The sequence below is a fragment of the Melospiza georgiana genome, chromosome 31, assembly GCF_028018845.1.
Source record: "Melospiza georgiana isolate bMelGeo1 chromosome 31, bMelGeo1.pri, whole genome shotgun sequence".
NCBI classification, from domain to species: domain Eukaryota; kingdom Metazoa; phylum Chordata; class Aves; order Passeriformes; family Passerellidae; genus Melospiza; species Melospiza georgiana.
Genome location: NC_080460.1, coordinates 2,460,222 through 2,486,236, shown reverse-complemented (window position 1 = coordinate 2,486,236; position 26,015 = coordinate 2,460,222). Strand labels below are relative to the sequence as shown.

The 26,015-nt window shown below is 55.3% G+C and overlaps 3 protein-coding genes across 3 annotated transcripts in view; 1 reads left to right on the top strand and 2 right to left on the bottom strand.

The window, feature by feature from the left end:
- The window catches only part of ADAM9 (ADAM metallopeptidase domain 9), a 29,372-nt gene extending 23,092 nt beyond the window's left edge, over positions 1 to 6,280 (bottom strand). Inside the window, exon 1 of the mRNA XM_058042351.1 lies at positions 6,108 to 6,280. Within this exon, the coding sequence (XP_057898334.1) occupies positions 6,108 to 6,213 (106 nt within the window). The 5' untranslated portion in view covers positions 6,214 to 6,280. The remainder of the gene's footprint in view (positions 1 to 6,107) is intronic.
- A 1,314-nt stretch (positions 6,281 to 7,594) lies between these two features.
- Positions 7,595 to 9,250, top strand: TM2D2 (TM2 domain containing 2). The gene is made up of 4 exons (XM_058042382.1): positions 7,595 to 7,804; positions 7,876 to 7,963; positions 8,043 to 8,158; positions 8,270 to 9,250. Exons 1-4 carry the CDS (start codon positions 7,617 to 7,619, stop codon positions 8,481 to 8,483), a joined length of 606 nt encoding a protein of 201 aa, XP_057898365.1. The 5' UTR covers positions 7,595 to 7,616; the 3' UTR covers positions 8,484 to 9,250.
- Positions 9,251 to 9,348: 98 nt separating this feature from the next.
- On the bottom strand, positions 9,349 to 25,174 carry PLEKHA2 (pleckstrin homology domain containing A2). Its single transcript, XM_058042381.1, has 12 exons — positions 25,128 to 25,174; positions 21,403 to 21,566; positions 20,436 to 20,492; positions 19,038 to 19,086; positions 18,823 to 18,920; positions 15,725 to 15,871; positions 13,530 to 13,664; positions 13,360 to 13,428; positions 13,170 to 13,240; positions 12,726 to 12,789; positions 12,051 to 12,128; positions 9,349 to 11,947 (listed from the first exon to the last, which is right to left on the bottom strand). Exons 2-12 carry the CDS (start codon positions 21,541 to 21,543, stop codon positions 11,609 to 11,611), a joined length of 1,248 nt encoding a protein of 415 aa, XP_057898364.1. The 5' UTR covers positions 21,544 to 21,566; positions 25,128 to 25,174; the 3' UTR covers positions 9,349 to 11,608.
- Between the last annotated feature and the right edge of the window lie 841 nt (positions 25,175 to 26,015).

Here is a 26,015-nt window from a genome sequence, read left to right as displayed (position 1 = left end):
TCCATTATTAAGCTTTAAACTGCCTAATATCTCACTAGATAAACTTTTCTGTAGCTTAGGGAGTTATTCTAGATAAAGGTTAATACACAGACCATTGTTCTATTTGTCCTTGCTTTTCTACATTTTACATCATTTTTCTGCTGACCAATCTCATGGCTGCTGCTTGGCTCTAACCACAGTTCTGCTGCCTCTGAGGCCTTTTGCAGCATTCCCAAACCTTTCTGATTTATGGATTCCCACACTTGCCACCACTATCCCAGAAGAACAAGCCATCAGCTCACTGCCAGCTTCCCTCCTGCCACAGCACACGTGGCCATGGCAGGAGACCTCAGATGCACTCTCCTGCTCTGCCACACAGCATTTCTGTCACCAGAGCACAGGCACAGCCCCACTGCTTCTCAGGGCACACACTGCAGCAGAGCTTTCATTATTACGGTGTTTGTAGACAGAAGGTATTTATTTACTATTGAAGTAGACTATTAAAGTAGACTACAATACTACAAAAAAGAAAGCAGACATTAAAAGTATTAGAAGTATTAAAAAGTAGACATTAAAAGTATTAAAAAGTAGACATTAAAAGTATTAGAAGTATTAAACTAGTACTACATTAAAAGTATTAAAAAGTATTAAAGGAGACATACAATACTACAAAAGTATTTGTCTACTATTAAAAAAAGCAGAGATAAAATTCCTGAAAAACAGCCCCTGATACTCAGTGGCTACAGAACACAGTGTCAGTACCTCCCTGCCTGAAAACAAGGGAGGGAAGGGCTGCTTCCTTTCCTGGAATGAACCACCAAAAGCACACACACACTGCAGCAATCACTTCTGTCCATTTGTCATTCCCCAGCACGCGCTGCTCCAGCCAGCCCTGAGCTCCTGCTCTGCCCTGGTCCCATCCCCAGAGCCCTTGCCACCCTCAGCAGAGGGGTGGGACCCTCATGCCAGGCTCTGGAGGCTCACAGGTGACACAAACAGCAGGGCACAGCCAGCCCTGGCACCGCCTGGAGCTGACACGTTTGCCCAAGAGCAGCTTGGAAGCAGAAAACAAATCAGTGAATCATCACATGAAGCACAACTGGGAGGGATTTCTGGGAAAAAGCACAACTCCAAGAGGATCCTCTTAGAGCAACAGCACTAAAAGAGGCCAAATTTCAAGTCTCTGAATGCTCTGACAGCTCTCTCCCCATTTTCTGCCCTCCTTCCCACCCTTCAGAGCCCAGTTTGGGAGGTGGTGGGCTGGGAGCCTCCAGCAGGGATGTCCTTGGCATTGCCCCTCACTTCCCAAAGCAGCTGTTCCCGTGCCAAGTGCCCTGGGCAGCATTTCACACATCACCAGCAGCCCTCAGGGAGGGCACAGAGCCCATCAGGGAGGGCACAGAGCCCATCAGGGAGGGCACAGAGCAGCTCAACCCAAGGGACAAAACCCAAACCAAGGTACAAGCGCAGCCGAGCAGAAAGCCAACCCTGCTGCCACAATTTCCTTCTACCAAGGCCAGGTAGGGTTTGGAATCAATTTTTCAGCAGCTTACAGGACTTGTAATAGTCAGGTGCTTTCTGGCAGCTGCTGGAGCTGCAGCACGTCACCGCTGAGGACAGGACATGCTGATGACCCATTTCCGTGCTGAGATTTTATTTCTGATCAGAAGAACACAACTGCATCCATGACCATAGTTATCTCATCTCATTAAAGGCTGCCATTAATTACCAAGCACTGGAGACGACTAGGAAGACGTGATTCATCTTCCCCTCCCCAGTCCAAATCCACCAGAGGAATTCCATGCATGCTCCATGGCATGTGGGAGCTTGAAAACCACCAGAACACCTCACAGCTATAATGAATCTAACATTGAGGGAACATCTGGGGTGCTCAGGTGTTCTGGGGGTGCCTGATAGGTAAAATCTGCGTTCAGCAAAGGTCAGAATGCACCCCCTGTCTTGCTGGACCCATTGGCTCAGTTACAGAATCAGAGCACACAGCTACATGCACTTAGTCACTCACATTTCCCCTCAACCACCATCCTTCCTGAGCTGTGACTCCTTCCAAGGAAGGTCAAAGATACACACTTCAACGGAAGGAAAAAAAAAATTAAAAAGAGGAAAGTTCATGCTGTGGCCTGTTACACCACAGAACAAGCTAATTTCATCAAAACAACTCATCAGCATGTGAGCAGCTCAGCTGCTAACACCAAAACTCATCAAGCTAACTGTGGTTATCATCAATTGATTACAATTAATAGCTGAGGTCAGCTTCCACATTTTGGCAGGGGATTGCTCAGCAGAAGTGCCAAAGGCATTACACAGCCAGGACAGCTCCACATGGAGCATTCCTGACCCAACCACCAGCTCCTTGTGCTTCAAGCTGCACTCTCCATTCCTCCAGCCCTTCCCTCCAGCATCTCCACATCTTTACATTTCCTGCTGCCATCCTTGCCTCTCCTTTCCTGCAACTAAGGAGAAGACTTCCTTACACCTCTGCCTGCTCATATCAGGCTGCTGTGGCTCCACTATCCCAAAAAACCCCACAACAGGACACAACAGCCCAGAGAGGCCTCACACACACCAAGGCACACGTGCTGTGTGTGTTTGTGGATCTCCACAGGTTAAACTCACCTTCCAAACAGCACACATCTGATTCACTTGTCATTTACCCCACTCTGACACTCATTTCCTTTCCTGCTCCCCATTTTCCACCCTCTCATACTTGTACAGGAGTTATTTCCACCTCAGCACAACACTTTGCACCATCCTTTCAAAGCCACTTATCCCTGATAGATACTTCTCTCATGCTCACATCACTGGGATTGCTATCAGTTTTTATGGAGCCTGAATCCCATCTGACTGGGAGGTACCAGCTGCCAGCTCAATCTGCATTCTCCAGATCCTATTTTCAGAATCATACAGGACTTTGCCAAGCAGTGTCTGAGGAGAAACTTTCATGACCTGGCTTACTTACATATGTCCTTCAAAACAACAGAACCACTGCTTTTTATGATTTCTTTTTTTATTTTTTTTTTTTTTATTTCTCCAGGCAATGACACACCAGGAAAAGCATTTTTTTTGGTGCACTTGACTCTTGCACTAAAACCTCCTTCACTTTCACTATGTAAATATTATCTAAGTCCACTTAAAAATGTTTAGAGGTTTATAAAAAAACCACAAAGATAACAAGACTTCTTCTAAATGTAGGAATGTTTTCTGTGGAGGCAGCAGTTCCAGCTCCTCCCAAACCTCAAACACCAAAGAGTGCCTCATCTTCAAAACACCTGGGAACATCTGGCCAGCTGTTCTTCCACAGGCACCACTCCTTGGGGATTTTCTTTCCACCTCTCCCTCCCCTGCTTTCAGTCTTCAAACCTGCTGGGTTCTCCTGCTGTGCTGGTGCAGGAAGAGATGACCAATAATCATGGCAAGAGAAGCAAATTCCTCTGTGTGTACTGCTCACCTGGAATATTTGGATAACATTAAACCTGGCCACAGCAGCTGATGAAGTTTCCTTTGGTATTTCACTGGGGATGTTGGATGTTGATCGGGTTACGGAGCTCTCCCACAGAAATATTTCCTAGAAAATTCTTACACCCCTTGCTGAAATCCAGACCTATGCTGTAAGTGTTTCCTGTCTAGACTCTCCCCATTCCTTCTGCCCTTCCTAAAGCCTAATTTGTCTGCAAGACAACAGCTCCCCTTGTTCTACGAAAAGGACTGTCACACGTGTGCACTGCTACTGTCACAACATCCTCTGCACCTCAGAGCCTTCCCAAAGGAGAAGCAGGGTAAAGCTAAGCTATCTGCAGAAAAATGAACCCTCCTGGGGGTCACTGGCCCTGAGTCACTCCCTTCCACCCATGGCAAGCTGAGCCCACTCACTTCCTCCCCATCTTACCAGCTCTGCTTGCTCAGCTGACTCCGTGGGAAGCTTCTCTCTGGAGACATCACTGCCTTTACATCTGGCCACCAAAGGGAACTGTGAAATGCACATTCTTACCTTTTTTTTATATATATTTAGCTTGTGAAATAATAATGATCAGGACATGCAGAAACTCTAAAGCAATGATCCTCATTTCTTTTTTCCAAAAGCAAGGCAACGTTAACTACACTGAAATGTCTTTTCTCTCTTTCCCTTTCACATGGAGGAAATAACCACAAACCCACTCTTTGCTGAATGATTGTCCCAGATTTGTTGCAATATGGGTGAGGCAGTGCTGTGTTTTCTGTGATCTGAACAAAAGATTTATCTTAACCAAACACCCTGTCTCCCCAGAAATTTCAACCCAAGCATTTAGACACTTCAAGAATTGTGGTCAAGCCTGGCTGGAATATCCTGGTGTGTGCATGACACCAAATATCAAGAGAGAGATGGAGTAGCACAAAGCAGCCTCTGCCTGTGATTTTTTTTTAATCCATATAATCAAATCTTGAAGGCTTCTATGGACACCAGCAGGAGGGGAAAAGCCATGCACACAAATCCCTTAAGGCTACACACCACTATGTGATTATGGTCATACAGGAATTTTATTATTCATTATATTTCAGAGGAGGTTTGGCATTAATAGCTGGGGCAGAGAGGAACACTACCATCCACCATCAGAAATGGCACCAGTGTTTATTACGGGCAGGAACAAAAATCTTATTCCTAAAACACCAAGCACCTGACATCTCAGAGATGCATAATTCACTCCCAGGCCTCCAGTCAGGCAGTTCCCAATGTGCTGCACCACCTTTCAAAGCTGACTTTCACATCACACAGCTCACACACCCTCCAGCAACAACACAGCAAGTGAGAGGAAGAGATTCCAGCACAGAATCCCTCAGGGAGAGGCACACATCACATAAGCACTGTCCTCAGCATGAAGCACCAGTATCAAATATATTCCTCAGCTGGGAAGACCTGACTATAAAAACATGCATTAATGACAAACACAAGTTTTACACAGTGCATGTGTCCCTTCAAGAGGGGGAAACAATGACAGAAGAGACATTTCTGCCTGTCATGTATGTACAGCCTGGAATCAGCACCATAAGAGCTCATAAACAGAACCATCTCAATTCATAAACAATCCCTAAGGACAGCAGGGGACCCAGTAATTTAGAGCCACGCAGAACGATGGCACTGAGTCCTGTCATCCCCGCCACCCTGGGGACATCATCCTGGGCAGCTGTGCCCCATACCCGAGCCCCTGGATGGCCAAGGCCACCTGCACTGACCGGGCAGCCCCACATCCCTGGGGCTTTGCTGTGGGTAAGAGCCGGGCGGAGCTCCCGGGACGATGGAGGAGCAAAGAACTCGGGCAGGTGTGCCGGGACCCGAGGCCGCTGCCGGGATCAGCTCCTCTGGAGCTCCACACGCCCAGCACCGGAGCCCCGTTATCCCGGGATCAGCTCCTCATCTGGAGCTCCATGGGCCCGGCACCAGAGCCCCGGCTGGAGCTCCATGGGCCCGACACCAGAGCCCCGCTGTCCCGGGATGAGCCCCCCGTTTGGAGCTCCATGGGCCCGGCACCGGAGCCTTTCTGTCCCGGGATGAGCCCCCCCGTTTGGAGCTCCACACGCCCAGCACCGGAGCCTTTCTGTCCCGGGATGAGCTCCCCGTTTGGAGCTCCACGGACCCGGCACCAGAGCCCCGGCTGGAGCTCCATGGGCCCGGCACCAGAGCCCCGGCTGGAGCTCCATGGGCCCGGCACCAGAGCCCCGCTGTCCCGGGATGAGCCCCCCGTTTGGAGCTCCACAGGCCCGACACCGGAGCCTTTCTGTCCCGGGATCAGCTCCCCGTTTGGAGCTCCATGGGCCCGACACCGGAGCCCCGGCGGGCCCTCCGCAGCATCCCTGAGCACCGGCGATGCTGGGCAGGGCACAGGTGGTGCTGGCACCCACAGACCCGCCTGCTGTGGGTGGCACCGGCCACCCCCGGGCACCCCCGCTCTGGCCGAGCTCCGGGGGGCTCTGCCCCCTTCGAGGGCAGGGCTAGGGTGACAAGGGAGGGCCCGACCCTGCGGAGGGGATGGGGAAGGGGGAACGGCGCTGTCCGGGAAAGGGAATGGGGGCCGGGAAAGGGAATGGGGGCCGAGCGGGCTGCGGGCGGCAGGCCCGGCCCGGCCCCGCGCACTCACCCGCGGGCTGCCCGGGCGCGGCCGGCGGCGGCAGGAGGAAGATGAGGAAGATAAGGAGGCGACAGAGGCAGCTCCAGGCCCGGGCCATGACACCCCCTGGCCACATCGCCCCTCCCGTGGGGCGCTGGGTCCGGCCGGCGGCCCCGCGGCCTTATGGAGCCGGGCCGGGGCCTGCGCTGCGCCGCCCCGGGGCGGAGCCGTGAGCCCGACCGACCGCCCCGGGCCCGGCCGACCGCCCGCCCCACGGCTCGGCACCGCCCCGGAACCCAGCACGGACCTGGGCGTCGGCACAGCCCGGGCACGGCCGCAGGAGCCAGCACGGACCCGGGCATCGGCACCGCCCTGGCACGGCCCCGGGACTGAGCACGGACCGTGGAATAAATATCCTGAGGTGGAAAGGATCGTCAATTCCGACTGCCGGCCCTGCAATGACACCCCAACAATCCCACCCTGGGCATCCTTAGGAGCGTTGTCCAAACCCTCCTGGAGCTCTGGTAGCCTCCGGGTTGTGACACTTCCCTCGGGAGCCTGTTCAGTGCCCCACCAGCCCTCTAGGGAAAGAACCTTTTCATAATGTGTTGGAAGCACATGAGAACACACCGTGTCAGGCCCTGGCTGGGCAATACCACAGGTACAGGTGAGCACGAGAAACTCCCCAGAATGAGAAGGCATCACAGGCTTTACCCTCCTCTACAAGCACCGGGCATCCTACCCTGCTCCACCAATGGCCCGTGGAAAACCTGCCAGGAAACTTCGGAGCTCTGCATCATCCTCCAAAAAACCAGCAACAAACACCTGACAAACCCATCGCATCAGGAACAAGTAATGGCGAAGCGGAGTCAATTTACTGGGGAAAAGAGCACAAATGCACCCGAACCTAGGCTGCCTCCCATTCCCACAGGGCAGGGTGGCACTAGGCAGAGCCGCACAGCACAGCGGGAATCAGTCGCTGAGCCGCCGCGCTGCCCGTTACCGGCAACGCAGAGCCATGAGAGCCCTTCTCCGGTGTTAAGGCATCAGCTCTTTGGGTGAACGCGGCGGGCGCCCCCGAGGGAGGGGTCCCGGGGTCCCCGAGTCCCGGCTGGGCCCCGGTCGAGCCAAGTTTGAGCCGGTTCGGCCCCGGCTGGGCCCCGTTTGAGCCAGTTCAGCCCCGGGATTCGGTCCCGAGCGCCGCGCGCGGCGGCAGGCGACACGCGCGACATCAACGCCCCGCCCCTCGCCTTCGCCCATTGGCCGCCAGCCCCCTCGGCAACCAATCAGCTTTTCGTCCGGCGCGCACTCCCTCCGCCACGCCCTTCGCTGCCGCTTCCGCAGCTTTTTTCCGCTTCTCTCCGACCGGCTGCGAGCGGCGGGCGCCCATTGGCTGCGGGAGCGGGGCGGTGGGCGCCTATTGGCTGCGGGAGCGGGGCGGAGGGCGCCCATTGGCTGCGGGCGGCGGGGCGGCGCGACGGCGAACGCTCATTGGCTGCGGCGGTGCGGCCCGAGGCCGAGCGGCGCGGCGGTGCCGCCATGGCGCCGCCCGTGGGGTACGCGCTGCTGTGCGGGCAGGCCGCGCTCCTGCTGGGGAACCTGCTGCTGCTGCACGGCCGCGGCCTCCCGGACAACGACACCGAGCCCCGGGAGCTGCCGCCGGGGCCGCCCGCCTCCGCCTGGGCTTACAGCGATCCGCGGGCGCCGCTCGTCTTCTGCGCCTACCTGTGAGCACCGGGCCGGGGCGCGGGGGAGCGCGGCCTCCCCGCCTCCCTCACCAGCCGCTCCTTCCCCGCAGCCCCGATGAGTTCGTGGAGTGCGATGAGCCGGTGGACCACGGCGGGAACGCCACGGCGCAGCAGGAGCTGGGCCACGGCTGCGTGAAGGTGAGGGCGGGGCGGGGGGCGGCCCCGGTGCCGGTGCCCGCCGGGCCCCGGTGAGCGCTGAGCGCTGCCCCCGCCGCAGTTCGGCGGCCAGGCCCACGGCGAGGTGGATCACACGCGAGTGCTGTGCCGGGCGCTGGACGGCATCGAGTGCGCCGAGCCGCGGAGCTTCCTGCGGGGCAGCCGGCCCTGCGTCAAGTAGGAGAGTCCCGGTCCCCCCTGCACCACCGGACCGAGCTCCCCCGGGAGCACGGCTGGTCCGGCGGGGAGCGCTGACGCCCGCTGACCCTGCCCCATCTTCTCTCGCAGGTACACCGGACACTACTTCATCACCACGCTGCTCTACTCCTTCTTCCTGGGCTGCTTCGGCGTGGATCGGTTCTGCCTGGGCCACACCGGCACCGCCGTGGGGAAGCTGCTGACCCTCGGGGGCCTGGGCATCTGGTGGTTTGTGGATCTGATTCTGCTCATCACCGGGGGGCTGATGCCCAGTGATGGCAGCAATTGGTGCACGGTGTACTGAGGAGGGGCAGGGCTGGCTCCAGCTGCAGCCCCTGGGTGCCTCTGCTTGTTCCCAGCACCAGCCTGGCACAAACTGGACTTACAGAACTCAGGGTGCACAGTTACTCTTGGTAATGACTCTGTACCAGCTTTGGACACAAAGTTGTTCAGGATATAGTTTGCTTGTTTAAAATAATCTGCCTTCCCACTGCAAATAGTGACAGCTTCAGAAATCAGAGCTTGCAAACACAGGGGGGGTCAAACAAACAAACAATAAAATCTGGAAGAAGCTGACTGCACGTACTTGGGGGATTAGTAGGTCACAGCCACACAGAGATGAAGGCCATGGGGTCATGGGCCACCTGACCCCTGGGAGCAGAGGTGCCATTTTGCAGCTCCTGTTTGTGTGCCAGGCATCCTTTGGGTGCTCCAGCCCCAGCACAGGGCACCTGCAGCACACAAAGGGTGCAAGAACCTCACACCCGAAAGAGGAAGCCCCACCAGCTGCAGGTTAAAAACTTAGCAAGCTGAATAAAATGGGAAAAGGAAGCTGCAACAAGTCCCAGCCAGAGCCAGACACAAAATCTGTGTATGCAAATGTCCAGTCATGTTTGAGATAAAACAGCAAAAACACAGTTTGGCAGCTTCAGCTGGGGGGGCAGGGGGCAGCTTTGTCCTGAAAATGCCATTCCTCAGCAGAACAACAGGGCTGGAAAGGCCATGGAGGGGAAAAAGTTCTGCAGTGACCCAGAAAGAAAAAAAATAATAATAAAACATGCAGAAAGCCCATTATCATTAACAGCTCCTGTGTCTCCAGCCCCCCACCGCCAGCTCACAGCAAGACCTTGGTCCAGCAACTTCCCTCCTCCCCAGGGAACATTTGGGACCTTGGCTCAGAAGGAATTGTGATGTCCCTGCCCTCACCATGCACTGTTCCTGGTGGGGACAGCATGACCCAAAACACACAGTGCAAAGGGACATAACTGGGATTTCCTTCTTTATTTAAAAACACAGAGAAAGGGCATTGCAGCATGTACAGGCAAGGGGTGGGAGGCAGGGAGCCCCAGCCCTAAGAGCACTTGGAATCCCCAGCCAGCACTTCCCAGAAACTTCTGGAACCACGTGGGAATAGCAAACCCACTCTGCCCCCCACAAGGCACCCCAATAAAGCCCCACAGCACAAGATTCAGGAGGGAGCAGCTCTGAGGGGATACCAGGAGCAAACACGGAGCTGAGGGGAAACCAGTTTGCTTTAAAATAACCAAAAAGCTCCATCGAGGTCTGGCTGCACCCACCCAGCCCTCTGGAACAGGAGGGAAATCCCTCCCTCCCCACACCACCTGTGCTCTGGACAGCTCTGGAGCCCAGCTGAGCTCCACACTTGTTTGAACCTCACCTTCAGCCTCTCTGCTGTCCTGGGGATGCAGGAGGGCGAGAACCAGCAAGAGGAATGTTGCAATATTGCTGGTAGTTTCTGCTCCTGGATAATTACCTTAATTGTGCAACAAGGCTCTGCTTTACCTTCCCAGGCCTGAGGAAACTGTGCAATTATCAAGCACCAGGAATACTCAGGAGTCTGTGGTTCCATCGTCCCTCTGCATTCCCTGCTCTCCAAAACTGAGATCAGAGCACTGCAACTCTCTGATGGACGGGCTTGCCAAACTGCTAAAACATTCTTGAAACAGTGTTAGGAGCCAAACAGCAAGTCAGCCTAAAAAAAAATGAACGTTTCAAAAACTCTAGTGCAAATAAAGCAAAAAGGAGCAGAAAAAGGAACAGCAGGATCTAGGTAGCTACAATTAAATAACATTAACACTCGCCCCTGTACCGTTTGCATTGATTCCCACCCATTTTCATGGTGTCTGTGTTCTTCAGCACACAATCCCCTTTGAGACTGTCCTCCCCCTGAACTTGGGGGACCCATTCCTGCCTCCCCCAGCAGCAGGGAGGCACCTGTGCTGTGCCCAACCCACAGCAGCCCCACGGGGACTGAGGCAGGAAGGTACAACTGGCATCACACTGAGGTCAGTCAGGCTAATCAAGGCTCAGGCACAGCTGTCGAACAGCTGGAGGCCCCAAAAGGGCTGGCACAAAGCAGATGTTCTGCTCCTGGGGAACACACTGGGCCGAGCAGCAGAGCAGAGGACGTGTCACAGCCAGGGAAGTGAAAGGGGAGCGGAGTTCTCGCTTGGCACGTGGGGATTGCACGCACTCGTGGGGTGAAGGTATCAGATCTCAGCCAAGGATTTTCTATGCACTATTTATCACACCTACAGGAGCTCATTTGGTTATGGAAATGACAATTCACATTGCTCTAGAAACTCCTGCTGCTTTCCATCTCGGCCAGGCAGTGCGGGAGTTGGCCAGACAAGTCTGCCCAGCTCCATCAGGGCTGCTTTTCATTGCTTTTTACCAAAAGCCCTTCACCATCTGGCACAGCTACCTGTGCCCAGGTGTGAGTAGTGCAAAACCAACATCACACCTGAGGATGCTCCCACCTGGGAGCCACTGTCACTCCGGCTGCCTGCCCTGGCTCATGCTCAGCAAGTACCAAAAGCCTTTGGAGGGGTTGAGCACCTGCCCAGGCTAGGATTCAACAGCAGCCACAGGTATAAAAAGACATAATTAAAAGCCAGCAGATTGCTGATAAACCCTTGTGTGGACAGTGGGAAGATCCAGTCTCTGAGGGAATAAGTCACTGTAAGGGGAAGCTGCAGTGAGACCCCTGTGTGGGCAGCTGCAAGCTGGTGGCTCCCAGCTCTGCCCTGGGGAATGTGAGCAGCAGAAAAGGGGAGAGAAACATTTTACAAACACAAGAAAGGCCACACTCCCCGTGTCATGCCGTCAAAACCTCCTGCCACTTCCTCCAGACCTGGTTTGTGGGGGAAACAATGCAATTGCAGAAGATGTCCCCTCGTACAGGTCCCCAGCATCTCCTGCCCTGCACAACGAGCACCAGAAGCACCTTCCAGACATGGAACCACCGGGGCCAGGCCTGGGCAGGAGCAGCCAGGGACCCCACGCCCCGCAGAGCAGGGCACCAGGACGTGGGTGCAGACAGATCCTGCATGGCAGGGAAGGGCTGTGCTGGAGGGAAGGGAGCACTTTGTGTGCCCCAAACTGACCCTGGGGAGGCTCGGTGCCCACTCAGACATCAGAGGTCCGGATGCTTTCATCGTCCAGGTCGAAGGCGAACGGTTTCTCCTTGAGGGGCTGCGGCTCGGAGCGGTGCCTCAGGCGCGTGCCGGGCCCGGCCTGGCACTGCCGCTCCATCAGCAGCACCGAGGAGTCCCTGAGCGGGGCTGGCAGTGCCCCCAGCCCCGGCTGCTGCCCCTCGGCCCGCGGCACCGGCGTCCAGGGCTGCCAGGAGCTCGTGGAGGGCGCCCTGCAGGACGATCGCCGCTCCTCCGCCGAGGGCCGCGGCTGTGAGGGGCCTGAGGAGCCGCCGGGCCTGGCCACGGAGGTGGATCTCATAAAGGACATCTCCTGCAGGGACAGGATTCATTTATTAATCCACTAAATAAATATCTTGCATGTTGGCATAATCTCCGTTTGACCGTAGACGTGAAATTGAAAGTCTGTCACCTACCCTGGGGCGGGTTTTCAGGGCCTGCACGGCGGCTGTGATTGCGCGGATCCAGCTGTGCATCTCCTCGGGGCTGTCTGCCTGCAAACACAGCAGCCCCGGTGAGGGTCAGCTGTCCTGGCATTGCCAAAGTTCAGCTCTGATCCCACAAACAGCTTCTATTATAAATAATCGCAGAGGAGAAGAAAATCCGCCACAATTCTCCCTCATACTCCTGTGTAACAGCCCCATCTGCTCGTGTTCACTGGTGAAGGGCTGAACTTTCTGCCCCAAAAATTATCCTGGCCTCAGCTGCTCACCTGGATGTAAAAGGTTGACTCCCACAAACAGTCCCTATTATAAATAATCCCAATGGAGAAGGGAATCCCCCACAGTTCTCCCTCACACTCGTGTGTAACAGCCCCATCTGCTCGTGTTCACTGGTGAAGGGCTGAACTTTCTGCCCCAAAAATTATCCCGGCCTCAGCTGCTCACCCGGATGTAAAAGGTCCTGGAGCTTGTTATGATTTCCCACAAACACCCTCTATTATAAATAATCCCAATGGAGAAGGGAATTCCCCACAGTTCTCCCTCACACTCGTGTGTTACAGCCCCCTCTGCTCATGTTCACTGGTGTTCACTCATTTCTTGAGAGCTGAACTTTCTGCCCCAAAAATTATCCCGGCCTCAGCTGCTCACCTGGATGTAAAAGGTCCTGGAGCTTGTTATGATTTCAAAAAGGTTGTCTCGCATCAGGAGGTCACTAGAAACAGTGGGAAAGAGACAGTCACACCCCAGCAGCCATCATGGACAGAAAAAATCCTGTATTTATCTTCATCTCTGGAGTGTGCTAGCAAGGAACACATTGAAGGCAATCCTTGGATCTCATTGGGATCTTTTTAGCCTTCTGTACGTATCCTTTCTCTATTCTTTAGTTTAGTTTTAGTATAGCAGAATATAATGGAGTGGAATAATAAATTAGCCTTCTAAGAACATGGAATCAGATTCATTTCCTGCCTCCTCAGACAGGGGACCCTGAAAACACCCCACACATGAGCAGCTGGAGCAGCCCAATCTCCCTCTGGCTGCTCTGGCCTGAGCCAGCCTGGGGCCAGGGCAGGGAAACAGGGGTGGGAGCATTACCCAGACTTGACCAGGCACTCGTGGGTCTTGCAAACATCTTTCAAGAGAATCGAACGCAGAGGCTCCTTGTCCTGCAGAGGTGAGAGGAGACAATGCTGGGCTTGGCTGGCCCCAGAGCTGGCATGTACCCCCTCCAGAGGAGGAGGAGGAGGTGCCAGAGCCCTGCTGGGGTCCGGGGGGAGCTGCTCACCTGCTCACACTTGTAGTAACTGATGGAAAACTCATCCAGAACAAAGAACCGCCGCTTCCAGCTCTTCCTCTGGAAAAGAGCAGGAGATTGAGTGCTCAGCCCTGCCACTCTATGGATGTCCTGCGCCCAGAGCAGCCCCAGAACACCCCCAGCCCACGCCTGGCACTCACCACGTTGCCCTGCTTGACACAGAAGCCGCTCTTGAGCGGGGCTGGCCCGGCTGGGGGCTTGCTGGCCGAGGGGGGGATGTAGCTCTGTGAGCGCCTCAGCAGAGGGTGTGTGCCCACCTCGCTGCCCTCCCCGTCCTGCAGAGAGAGAACACAGCCACCATCAGCAGGGAGGCACCCAGGACAGCCAGGGAAAAGCCTCCTGACACAAGCCCTGAGTGAGGAGCGTGAGCCAAGGGCTTGTGGCAGTGCTGGACACAGGCAGGGAATGAGCCCAGAGCTGATGATGTCTCATTGTGTGCAGCTCCCTGGTGCTATTCTCCCTTCTGCAACCATGTGTTAAAAAACAAGAATCAGAAGGGCTGCAGAGAAGCAATTTGAGGGCTGAAGGCAATCCCCTGCAGCAGGGGAGTTAACAGAGCCCACCTGCCTGGCTCAGAGGTGACTCAGCTGCACCACTGAAGGAATGAGGAGAACAAGAACCACCAGACAAACACAAGCTGGAAAGGAATGCTTTCCAACAGGAGAAGGCAATATACCATGAGAATAAATTGCTCAGGAAAGCCATTAAGTCTCTGATTCTCATTTTGAGAGGCAAGTTCTACCACAGACACTTGAGTGCTTGGAGTTCAGGAAGGGAAGCTGCACCTCCTCTGGCTCCAAGCTGTCCCTCCCAAATGCAGTGCTCAAAGGGGCTGTGGTCACGACCACATGCCCAGCACGCAGCCCTGGCTCCCCTGAGCACACCCCAGGGCACCCCAAAGGCCAGACCCACCCCAGCAGCACAGAGGATGGCTGAGCTGAACCATCTTCTGCACTCAGCTTGTTGCCCATCCCTCAGAGCCCTTCCTCCCTGGGCTGAGGTTTGAGCATTGCCATGGCAGCCACTGCCAGCCTTACATGGCCCCACAGCAGGGACTGTGGTTTGGGTGAACCTGCACCTTCCTCAGCTGCTTTTTGGACACAGCAGCAGCTTTTTGTCTGGCCTCAAAGTGCTGCCCAGCCCTGCAGAGAGCTGGAGCACCTCGATGGGGATGCCACCCACACCCAGCTCTGCTGGGCATTGCACTGGTGGCGTCCAGAGCAAAGGTGGGGACACTTCCCCAGAGTGGGGACACTCTTGCAGCCAGGAGTGTCACACACCCCGGGGCTGGGGTGATGCTCCTGAGCGTGGGACTCCCCCCTGCAGCCAGGAAACCACAGACACACCCAGGAAGCTGCAGCAGGGGAATGGCCATTTCACACGGTGGGGGAAGCAGCAAGAGCACGGAAATACTCTGGCAGCTGATGCACTGTCACAGGCATCTTTTTATGAAAATCCTTTCCTTAGGATTTTTCCTCCTGACAAGCTGGGAGGCCTCAGGAACAAAATGCAAACAATGGTTATCTGCTGCTGTGGAATTCAACATGTTTGTAATTAATGGCCAATCACAGTCAGCTGGCTCAGACTCTCTGTCCAAGCCACAAACTTTGTTTTCGTACCTTTCTATTCTATTCTTAGCCAGCCTTCTGATGAAACCTTTTCTTCTATTCTTTTCGTCTAGTTTTAATGTAATATATACCATAAAATAATCAATCAAGCCTTCTGAAACATGGAGTCAGATCCTCATCTCTTCCCTCAACCTGAGACCCCTGTGAACACCATCACAATGCACCAACTCCAAAAAACCCCTCTGCACCCCACAACCCTCTGTACACCTCCTGCTGCACCCTGTGGTCAGGGAAGTGTTAAAAGCATCTGCCAGCAGAAACTGCTGCAATGATCTAATTCTCCTCTCTATTTTTAGTGCTGCCACTGATAAGAGCTGAAGTGAGACCCAGAGCTGGACAAGTGCCCAAGCATGGGAGATGCTGATGGCCACGTGCACGCCCAGCTGCGTGCCAGGGAAGGGATGCAGAGCCACAGCAAGAGGTGCCACCAGCCCTGGGACAGTCCCTGTGGCTGCTGTGGTGGAGACACCGGACCCTGGGTACATAAAGAGGATTTACACCCGAGACACGTGGGTGGGTGGCGATGGCCAGGAAGCTGAGCAGATTCATGACCTTCTCCTCCTCCTCCTCACACCCCCTCATCTCATCACACTTCAGAGTGAGAAAAAGCAGAGGGGCTCAGGGTGCTCAGAGCAGCCATTCATACCTGCAGAGGAAAGGCTTTGCAGGTACAGTGTTCCCAGAAATGAAAGTGCAAACCAGCTCACCTGGTTGATGGAGATGGGCGTGTGGACCACCACCCCTCCAACAATCTCAGTTTTGTAGGCCACCTGGGGCTTCCTCTCCTGGGCCTGGGGCACCACTGGAGGCTTTGTGATCTCTGTGGCCGGCGGGACGCTGCCACCCTTTGGCACCTGTGGGAGAAAGGAAGGGATGAGGGGCACAGGGTGACCGTGCTGGGCACCCCATCTCTGCCCAATGCAGCCACATCCCTTCAGAAAACGACTCCTGACCCAGCACCCTAGGGTGTGGAAACCCTTGGGCACAGGGTGACCGTGCTGGGCACCCCATCTCTGCCCAATGCAGCCGCATCCCTTCAGAAAACAACTCCTGACCCAGCACCCCAGTTAGGGAGGGTGTGGAACCCCCCTGGGCAGCAGGAGACACCCAGAGGAGAGATGAGAGGAGCTCAGTGATTAAAGCATCCCTTCCCAGGGATTCGCCTCTGCAGCTCAGTGAGTTTGTGGGACACTTGTGCTCCTTTAATTGTCCCCGCTCCATTTACAGCCAGGCTTAATGAGGAGCTGGGGCTGGCTAACGAGGCTGAGCCAGGCATTGCTGTGACCCCAGAGCTGGCCCCACACCCCTGGGCAGAGGCTGGGCTGCACCAACACAGCTCCCACACTGCCATCCTCCCCTCTCCTTCCCTTGGCACCTAGAAAGGACATTTTCCATCTAAGTTTAGTAAAAAGCAATGAAAACCAGGAGATTCTGTGCTCCCAGCCCTGAACTTCAGCTGCCCTAATGCCACCCCACAGTGCCTTCCCCCAGAGCAGGGCAGGGTGACAGCAGCACCACATCCCTGGATTTGCCAGCCAGGCAGGGACAGCTCCTCCCTGAAGGGCTGGACGAGCCGGTTGGCCAGCTGGGACACAGCCAGGGTGGGGAAGGGCTGGCCGAAATCAGGCCAGGGAAAGCACCACGGCTGCTTGCAGAAGCAGAAGGTGCATCTCATTATTCTCCTGTCAGAATCCCCCTGCCCCAGAGGCAGCCACCCTGGAGGATGCTGCTGACAGTACAGCCAGACACAGAGCCCAGGCAGAATCTGGCCACAGCTCTGGAGATGGAGTCTGTGGCCAGGAAAGAGAAGGCACGAGCCACAGCAGTGTGGCAGCTGCAAGGGTTGTCACACTTAACGTATTTGCAGACAAAGAAAAAAAATACAAGCTAGGTCTGATCTTGCAGATGAGTTTCCCACAGAGACTACACCACGCCACTCCAGGGATTTTAAAGAAAAAAAGCCATGGGTAAGCCCCAATCAAACTGTTTACATCACTTTTCCTCACATTTAATTCACACACCATAAACAGCACACATCAGTGCATGACCTAATAAAACTCTGCTCACATTATGAATTGGCCCTGCTGTGGTATTCACGTGCCCTCTGAACAGAGAGGAACTGTGAGACAAGCAGAGAAGGAAAACACAATTCTGATCTTTCTTGCTTGCTGTGCTAAAGTAGAATGCAATATGGAGATTTTTTAAACAAAATGAGGATGTTTTGCTGCCTTGGCCTGTCAGGGCCAGGTGTGTGTGTGTGGGACTGTCACGAGAGAATCAGAGATGAGTGTGAGCAGTTGTGAGCAAGGGTGAGGGCAGGGCAGATCCAGTTTGGATACAATGCACATTGTCACAGGCATCTTTTATGAGAAATCTTTTCCTTTGGATTTTTCCTCCTGAGAAGCTGGGAGGCCTCAGGAACAAAATGTAAGCAATGGTTATCTGCTGCTGTGGAATGCAACAGGGGGATCTGTGATTGGTCTCATGGGGTTGTTTCTAATTAATGGCCAATCACAGCTGGCTCAGACAGAGAGTCTGAGACACAAACCTTTGTTCTCATTCCTTCCTATTCTATTCTTAGCCAGCCTTCTGATGAAACCTTTTCTTCTATTCTTTTAGTATAATTTTAATGTTATAAATATCATAAAACAATAAATCAAGCCTTCTGAAACATGGAGTCGGATCCTCATCTCTTCCCCAATCCAAGAATCCCTGTGAACATGGTCACATTACCTAGTATAGTATAATAAAGTAATTAATTAGCCTTCTGATGATGGAGTCAGATGCATCATGCTCTCCCCTTTTTCAGAGTCACCTCTGATTTACAACATCCCGCTGCTCACTGCACAGCCCCCAGAAGAAGCCCCCAGTCCTTTCCCAGGGACCCCCCCATATACAGGCAGAAGCCATCCAGGTCTCATTTTCCTGCCAGCCCACGCCCTGGTGGTGCCCAGGAGGGAGCAGGGCACATCCCACGCTGCCAGGAGCAGCAGGCACCGGGTCAGTGCCCATCAGCTCACGGCCCTGTGAGCACAGCAGCACAGCACAGGAGATGGCAGATGAAGCCCTCTGGATGCGCCCCACAGCGATTCGCTGCCTCACCACAAGAGCTGGCATTCCGGGGAGAATAAAAACTGAATAAATAAGTTACTGAAGCACAATGAAGCCAGCCTTTGACAGGCACAGAGAGGCCAGATTGTCGCAGACATTTTTTCACAGAAATCCTTTCTTTCAGATTTCTGCGTCTTCTGGAAGGCAGAGGCCTCAGAAGAGAATGTAAACAATTATTATCAGCTGCTGTGAAATGCAACAGGGGCACCTTGGTTGGCTCATGTTCCCATGTTTATAATTAGAGGCCAATCACGGGTGCAAGCTAGGGACAGAGTCCCTGTACACAACTTTGTTATCGATTCTTTCTTTCTATTCTTAGGCTAGCAAGCCTCTGCAAACTTCTCTCTTTGTTCTATTTAGTAGAGTCATAATGTATTATATATCATATATCAATAAATCCAGCCTTCTGATCAAGAAACAAGATTCTCGTCCATCTCTCACCCTCAGCGACCCACTCAGGACGCTGTAATAGCCAGACCCCAGCCAGCAGGAGCAACAAGAGGAGGAGGAGGAGGAGGAGGAGGAGGAGGAGGAGGAGGAGGAGGAGGAGGAGGAGGAGGGCCTGGATGGGTCCCACAGGACCTTCCTGGGGCACAGCTGGGCTGGGAGGGTGAAGGAAGAGAAATAAAGCTCAGCCATAAGGATCCCTGGGGATGCTGGAGGGAACAACTGAGAGGAGCATGAAGTAACCCACCGTGATCTTACTGGCCCTGTTGAGCGCCTCCACCCAGTCCTGCAGGTCCTTCTGGTCACTGGCTTGCAAGAAATAGCGCTGGGAGAGAGCGTTGATGACTGCCAGAGAGGGAAGGACAAGGAGAGGAGGATTCAGGAGGGTTCGTGGGCACCCACGCTGCAGATTCCTGTGGGAGATTGTCCCCACACTGAGCCCACCGAGATCCCCTCACTCACCAAAGCAGAACGGAGTTTTGGGCTTCTGTTTGGGGGTGGCAATGCTAACCTGTGACAGAGCAAATCAGGGGAAAAAAAAAAAATCAGAGAAGGGAGAAAAATTAGAGATAACAGCACGTGCTAACGGTGGGCAGAAAAGCTGGGAGTTTCTACCCACCCATCCCACTCCCTGCCTGGGCTCTGCCAGCGCAGCCAGGACCCCTAACCAGGAGCCCACACACATGGGGGCAGCTGGAGCTGCAGCACAGCTGTGGCAGCCGAGGGGACTGGCCCGTGTCACAGCACATGCAGCAGCACAGGGTGCTGGCTCCCAGGGGAAGGTCAGCACTGAGCCAGGACTTTCATGCCCTGCACCCCCTCAGGCGCTGGCTGGGCTGTACAGCAGAGGACAGAAAGCTTTCAAAGGACCTGAAAACATCCTCCATTCTCCCGGATTAACACAGTGCCTCTCATCAGCAATTAAGGGAATTGAGGGAAAATAGTGGTGGTTTTTCCCTGAAGAGTAGGAATCGTTTATATAAGAATAATATTCCTTGAGGCTGCACAAACAACATTGTTGGAGTATTTATTCTGACAATCCTCCTCCTTCAAAGCCAGTCCATAATGCTTTAAATATGTTTTCTCAAGCAAACCTCCCTTTTTCTGGTGTATTTACTATTGGTACTGCCAGCCACTGACAGAACCCAACCCCGCAGTTTGTGACCAAATGCTGTCCTGCAGCAATTTCCATTTAAACTAAAACCTATGTAATTTGTGAGGCTCTCTCCAAAATGGGGAAGGCTCGGCCTCCCAGCATTGCTTCATCTGCGCTTAATTTATAAATCATGATTCAGCAGGAACAGGAAGATCTGTCCAAGGCTATATCCAGCTCCAGGATAAAGCAGCCACCAGCCCCCAGCAGCTGAGGGGCCACTTGCAGGAGGAGGAAGAGGAGGAGGATGGTGGCAGCTCCACTGTCCACACACAGCCACAGCTCTGCCTTATTGCACTGCTCCTGCCTTCCCGAGGAGACTGAAGAACCCCCTTGAGACACACAAGTGGCTTTGGAAGGTCTCATCCTTCGGGGCACTGCCCTCTGAGCGCAGGGGAGAGCTGCTGAAGCACTGCTCAGCTGATTGCCCAGCTCACCCTGACACCACAGCGTCCCCACACACCCCCGTGTCCTTCCTCAGCAGAGCAGTTCCTCTTCCTCCTCAGCCCAGCCTTGCACCCTGTCCTGTGCCACTCCAGGGTCTTGGTGCTGCTTCCCACAGCCCTGCCCAGCTCCACCCCAGGGAGATGGACCAGGAGCTGGCCTTGGGTGCTCCCAGGGCAAGCCATTCTCTGTCCTGGGGATGGCACAGGGATAAGGGGAAAACAGGGAGCACTCACCTTGCCTGTGCCCCACCCCAACATTACCTTGGAGATATAGGTCAGCTGCAGAGATCCCACAGCGCCTGCTCCGATGGCCAGGTTCTGCAACACACAGGAGGAGCAGTGGGAGGTAAATGACAGGGAGAAGGTGGCAGGGGCAATCCAGCCTGTCCTTTGTGCCCTTGGCTGCCATCCTCAGCCACTTCCCTGTCCTGCACCTGCTTCAGCCCAGACCCCTCAGCAGAGGGAGCAGCCCTGCTGTGCTCCTTGGGACAGCCCTGGAAACCACAGAGGTCACCCAAGGGCTGGAGCCTGCTCATGAGAGACTCTGACACAGCAGGGAGGGGCCTGGGGAGAGCTGGGGGAGATGCCTGCTGCAGGCAGGGATGTGTAGGAGTGTCGGGATGGATGGAGATGAGAGATCTCTGAAGCCAGGTCATGCAATTTGGGGTTTATTGCAAAGGGCCCTGCTGGGAGCTGCCAGGCACAGCTCAGAGCAGGCTCCAGAGAAGAGAGGGGTGGAGAGGATGAGAGGGTAAGAGAGTAAAAGGGTAAGAGAGCGAAGTTCCCATTCCAATACAATAAATCTTCTTCTGTGTTGAATATTCTGTTTCTCACAAACCAATCTAGTACAAGATACAAATCCTACAGCATTTCCATACAGCCTATAAGAATCATTACATTACCATCCTGTGTTACATTTTAAACCCTAAAAACTCTTCTTTAGACCCTTTCTGCTAAGCTGCAGGGTCTGCTCTGACTTTTGGGCTTGTCTACAAGCAGAGAGTCTTGTTTCATCAAAAGGGGATCACCTCCAGCCAGCCACACCATTGTTTTCTCATCGTTCAGTAACTGAGGGATCTCAAAGCTTGCTTTCATTTCAATCTCACTTATAGTTTCTATATTCTCAAAATCTTTTGCCAGGCAATCATATTGATAAGGCTTTCCTGTTCCATCTTCCCCGGCAGGGATGTGCCCACAGACTCAGTGCCAGCTTTAGGGACGTGCCCACCTGAGGATTGTCCATGTACCACAGGAGGTGGTTGGCCTGGGTGTCCAGGATGAAATACCTCCGCAGAAACTTGCCACAGGTCTCATTTTCCTCGATGTCCAGGAAGCCACAGATGCGGTTCTGTCGGTCCAGGTACGGCATGCCGGGCTCCTTCTGGCATCACCCTGTGGTGGAGGAGGGCAGGCAGGGGCAGGTGGGTGCTCTGCTCCCCAGGGAGCTGCCCCAGCATCCCCCCGGCCTGTCCCAGGTGTTCCACAGCCACTCAGCCACAGCTGAGCTCTCTGGGGGGACATGGGAGGAACAACACCCGACCCAGCACTCCCAGAGCCACCAAACCCCATGAGCGAGGCCAGAGCAGCCACAAAGGATCTGCCACGAGACACCAGAACCCTGAGAGCTGTGCTGAGCAACAATCCCAGAGCTGAGTGCTGGAGAGAGCCTGAGCACACTCCCAGGAAACGGGGAACAATCTGCAGCTCCAGCAGAAAATCCCTGCAGCCGGGACGTCGAGTCAGCAGGGAAAGCAATGACCCATCCCAGCAGGGCCACGCTGTGTCCCAGCTCTGCCAGGGGCATGGAGGGATCCTTCAAACCCCCAGGGCTGCAATGGGATCATCATCATCATCATCACTTCCAGCCCTGCAATGGGAACATCATCATCATCATCACTTCCAGCCCTGCAATGGGAACATCATCATCATCATCACTTCCAGCCCTGCATGGGGAGCAGAACCAGCACCTCCCACCCAGGAGAGATCCTTCAAACCCCTGGACTGCTGTGGGAGCATCATCATCATCATCACTTCCAGCCCTGAATGGGGAGCAGAACCAGCATCCCAACCCAGGAGAGATCCTTCAAACCCCCAGGGCTGCAATGGGAACATCATCATCATCACTTCCAGCCCTGAATGAGGAGCAGAACCAGCACTTCCCACCCAGGAGGAATCCTTCCCTGAGCACCATCATCACTTCCAGTTCTGCACAGGGAGCAGAACCAGCACACCCCACCCTGGAGGGATCCTTCAAACCCCTTGGGCTGCTGTAGGAACACCATCATCACTTGGAGCAGAACCAGCACCCCCCACCCTGGAGAGATCCTTCAAACCCCCAGGGCTGCAATGGGAACATCATCATCATCATCATCATCACTCCAACCCTGAATGAGGAGCAGAACCATCACTCCCATCCAGGAGAGATCCTTCAACCCCCTGAGCTGCCCCTGAGCACCATCATCACTTCCAGCCCTGCATGAGGAGCAGAACCAGCAGCAAGGGCCCCAGGAAGGCAGGATGTGTCCCCCTGCCCAGGGCACAGGGTGGAGGGCAGGGATGAGAGCAGCCGTTACCCAAAGGATGTGAGTGAGCCCAGTGTGGTTTGTCTGGCAGGAGGGTGAGTGGTGATCACGCAGGTGCCAGAAGCAGAGCTACGCAAATAAAAGAACTCGTGCAGCAAAAGGAGGAAATGCTATTTTTGAGCTGCAGTGGAGTGGGGCCCGGGGAGGTGAGGGTTGTGCAAGAGCTGGGGTGCAGCTGCAAAGGTAGAGGAGGCAGAAAACAACTCAACCTGCTGCTACCACCACCATTTCAGAGATGGGTATCATGGGGACGATGCTGCTGCGGGGGGAGAGATTGTTTTAGACCAACAACAGTGCCCTGGCACAAGGGTTTCTGTGGGCACTTCAAGGCTCACTGCTTTTTTGTGGGGTGATTTTTGTGGTGGGGAAGCACATGGAAAGCCAATCCCTTCAACCATACCAACACGTTCAGAGCAAACCTCATAAACCCTTCCTTCTGCTGACAGCAAAGGTCTGGAGATTTCTGCTTAGGGGATGGATGAGGGAGGAGCAGAACGTGCCACAGGCAGCACAGAGATGAGCCCCCAGCCCCATGGGACACCTCTTGGGCTCTCCATGTCCCCCCAGCACCATCCTTCATCACAGACTCATCCTTTCTGTGCACACTGACCTCAGCCTGCACTTGGAGATGCCCAAAGCTGTGGGCAGAGGGGGTTGGGGTTGCCCCTCACTCTGCACCAAGCCAGCCAGGTTCCCGTCCCCTCACATCCCACCGCCCACAGAACACAAATGGTCTCTTTGCAGCCACCCAGAACTGCACTTTTCCATAAGAAAAGGATGAAAGTAGCATCTCCAGCTGTGCTAAGGAAATCCAGGAGGATCAGAAAATTCTCAATTTCCTAGTGAAGCCTATCAGAGACTTCCAGCACTCTCCCTTACCTCTGAAGCAGCTGACTTGCCAGCTTTTTAAATCACAATATCCCACCAAAAAAGACAACCCTTTCCTGACTCAGTGAATGACATTACAAGCAATTGGGCTGTAGAAGAAGATTTATAGCAAAACCACCCCCTTGCCTGCCTGCTCCAAAGGGAAGTGCTCACCAGGGAGAGGCAGGAGGTGCAGGGCACTGTCCGTGCAGCACCCAAGGGTGGCTCAGGAAATCCAGCAGGGTCAGAAAATGCTCAATTTCCCAGTGAAGCCTATCAGAGACTTCCAGCACTCTCCCCTACCTCTGAAGCAACTGACTTGCCAGCTTTTTAAATCACAATATCCCACCAAAAAAAGACACCTCTTTCCTGACTCAGTGGCAAGGAATTTGGCTACAGAAGAAGATTTACAGCAAACCCACCCCCTTGTCAGCCCAGGCCAAAGGGAAGTGCTCCCCAGGGAGAGGCAGGAGGCGCAGGGCACTGTCCGTGCAGCACCCAAGGGTGCCTCAGAGGCCTCGTGTGCAGCCACCCAGCCAGACTTTCCAGGAAGCACCTCAGGATGTCCCTGCACGGTCACGGCTGCCTGTGCCCTCCTCTGAAAAACCCGAGGCCATGGCAGAGCCGGCGTGTGGAGCATCACATCGCCTGGGCACCTCCCTCCGCAGCTCCCAGCGCACCTGCGGGCGGCCGCAGCGTCCTCCTCCTCCTCCTCCTCCTCTCTCACACCTGGATGAGCCTCCCTCCGTTCCGGGAGCTGCAGCAGCGCTGTCTGTCCCGACCCGCGACAGACAGACAGCAACTCGCTCCTGCTAATTGCAGCTCTCTTTCTTCATGAAACCATCAGCCTGTCGGGAGGAGGCTCTTCATACACACGGCTCTTCATCAGCCGCACACGGAGCAGCTGCAAACCCCCTCCACGAGCCTCCAGCCCCACAGAGTTGGGGCGGGGATGGTCCTGGAGCATCCGCGGAGCTGCCACGGGGCAGAGCCCCCCTCGCTGCCCCCATGGAGCCGCTGGCACCGCGAGGAGCGATGTCTGTCCCGACCCACGACAGACAGACACTCCGCGACTCGCTGCTACTAACCGCAGCTCTTTGCCCTCATGAAACTATCAGCCTGCCGGGAGGAAGGCTGCGTACAGCTCTTCATCAGCCACAAGGAGTGGGAGAACACAGAGCAGCCCCAGACACATGATCCCCACCACACGCTTGCCTCCAACCCCACAGATTCGAGGCGAGGATGATCCTGCAGCACTCCCGGAGCTCCCACGGGGCAGAGCCCCCCTGGCTGCCCCCGTGGAGCCGCTGGCACCGGGAGGGCTCCGCTGCAGCCCCGGCACGGACGGTGCAGCTGCAGGGACAGGGACAGGGGGACCGGCGCTGTCCGGAGCCGCGGACCCTGCAGGGAGGGTGGGGATGGGACATCGAGGGCTCCCAGCCCGGCCCGTGGGGTCTCCGGAGGCGGCTCTGAGGCCACGCGTGTCCCCCCGGGTGTCACTTACCCCGCGGCGTCCCTGGGCTGCGCGCCCCGGGCGGGCGGGGGGCGGCGGGCGCTGCGAGGAGGAGGAGGACGGACAGACGGACGGACAGACGGACGGACGGGAGGCGGAGGGGGTGTGCCCCTGGCTCCGCCGTCGCTTCTTTCCGGGTTAATTACGTCTGTCATTAGCAAACCCGGCCCCGGATGTGAGTGCGGGGCGGCTCCGCGGGGCGGGGGGGGGTCGGCGTCTGTCTGTCCGTCCCGCCGCCGTCTGTCCGTCCGCCTCCCTGTCCGGGGGCTCAGCCGGTGGGAAGGGCAGGGGCAGCCCGGTGCCCTCCCTGTTGTGGATCCTGTGCGTCCCCCAGGCGGGGAATTCACCCCATCCCCGGTGGGTCCCCCCCGCTCGGGCTGGCACTGCCAGGGATGAGCCGCCCCCTTGGTGATTCCTGCAAGGGCACCTCTTGGGAAAGCTGCTGCAGGGTGGGTTTGGGAGCAGGAACACCCCGGGGCAGCCCCACTTTCTCTCCGAAACTCCGTCTGGCCCCGATGCGCTTTCTCCAGGCTCGGTGAAGCCCATCCTGGTGCAGGGGAAGATTTAGAGCAAAACCAAGGCAGCGCAGGATCCCGCAGCCCCTGCCCGTGCCACGCCAGTCCCGCCGCTGCCTGCTCCCGGCATCCCGGAGCTCCCGAGCCCTCCTTGTGTCCCCATCCCTCCCTTTGCAAACACTAAACTGGTTTGGGGTTTTCACACCCAGGCTCCTCTCGCACCCCTCCAGGGTGGCACCAGAAGCCAAACTGTTGCAGACATCTTTTTATGAAAAATCCTTTTCTTGGGATTTTTTTCTTCCTGAGAAGCTGGGAGGCCTCAGGAACAAAATGTAAGCAATGGTTATCTGCTGCTGTGGGATGC

What these genes read in the sequence shown, in the direction of transcription:
- TM2D2 (XM_058042382.1), top strand. Translation starts at nt 7,617, where the DNA reads ATGGCGCCGCCCGTGGGGTACGCGCTGCTGTGCGGGCAGGCCGCGCTC. An exon ending in CTCGTCTTCTGCGCCTACCT is followed by an intron (nt 7,805 to 7,875) that starts GTGAGCACCGGG and finishes CCTTCCCCGCAG; the next exon opens with CCCCGATGAGTTCGTGGAGT. An exon ending in TGGGCCACGGCTGCGTGAAG is followed by an intron (nt 7,964 to 8,042) that starts GTGAGGGCGGGG and finishes CCCCCGCCGCAG; the next exon opens with TTCGGCGGCCAGGCCCACGG.
- PLEKHA2 (XM_058042381.1), bottom strand. Translation starts at nt 21,543, where the DNA reads ATGCCGTACCTGGACCGACAGAACCGCATCTGTGGCTTCCTGGACATC. An exon ending in AGCTGACCTATATCTCCAAG is followed by an intron (nt 19,087 to 20,435) that starts GTAATGTTGGGG and finishes GCTCTGTCACAG; the next exon opens with GTTAGCATTGCCACCCCCAA. An exon ending in CAAAACTCCGTTCTGCTTTG is followed by an intron (nt 18,921 to 19,037) that starts GTGAGTGAGGGG and finishes CCTCTCTGGCAG; the next exon opens with TCATCAACGCTCTCTCCCAG.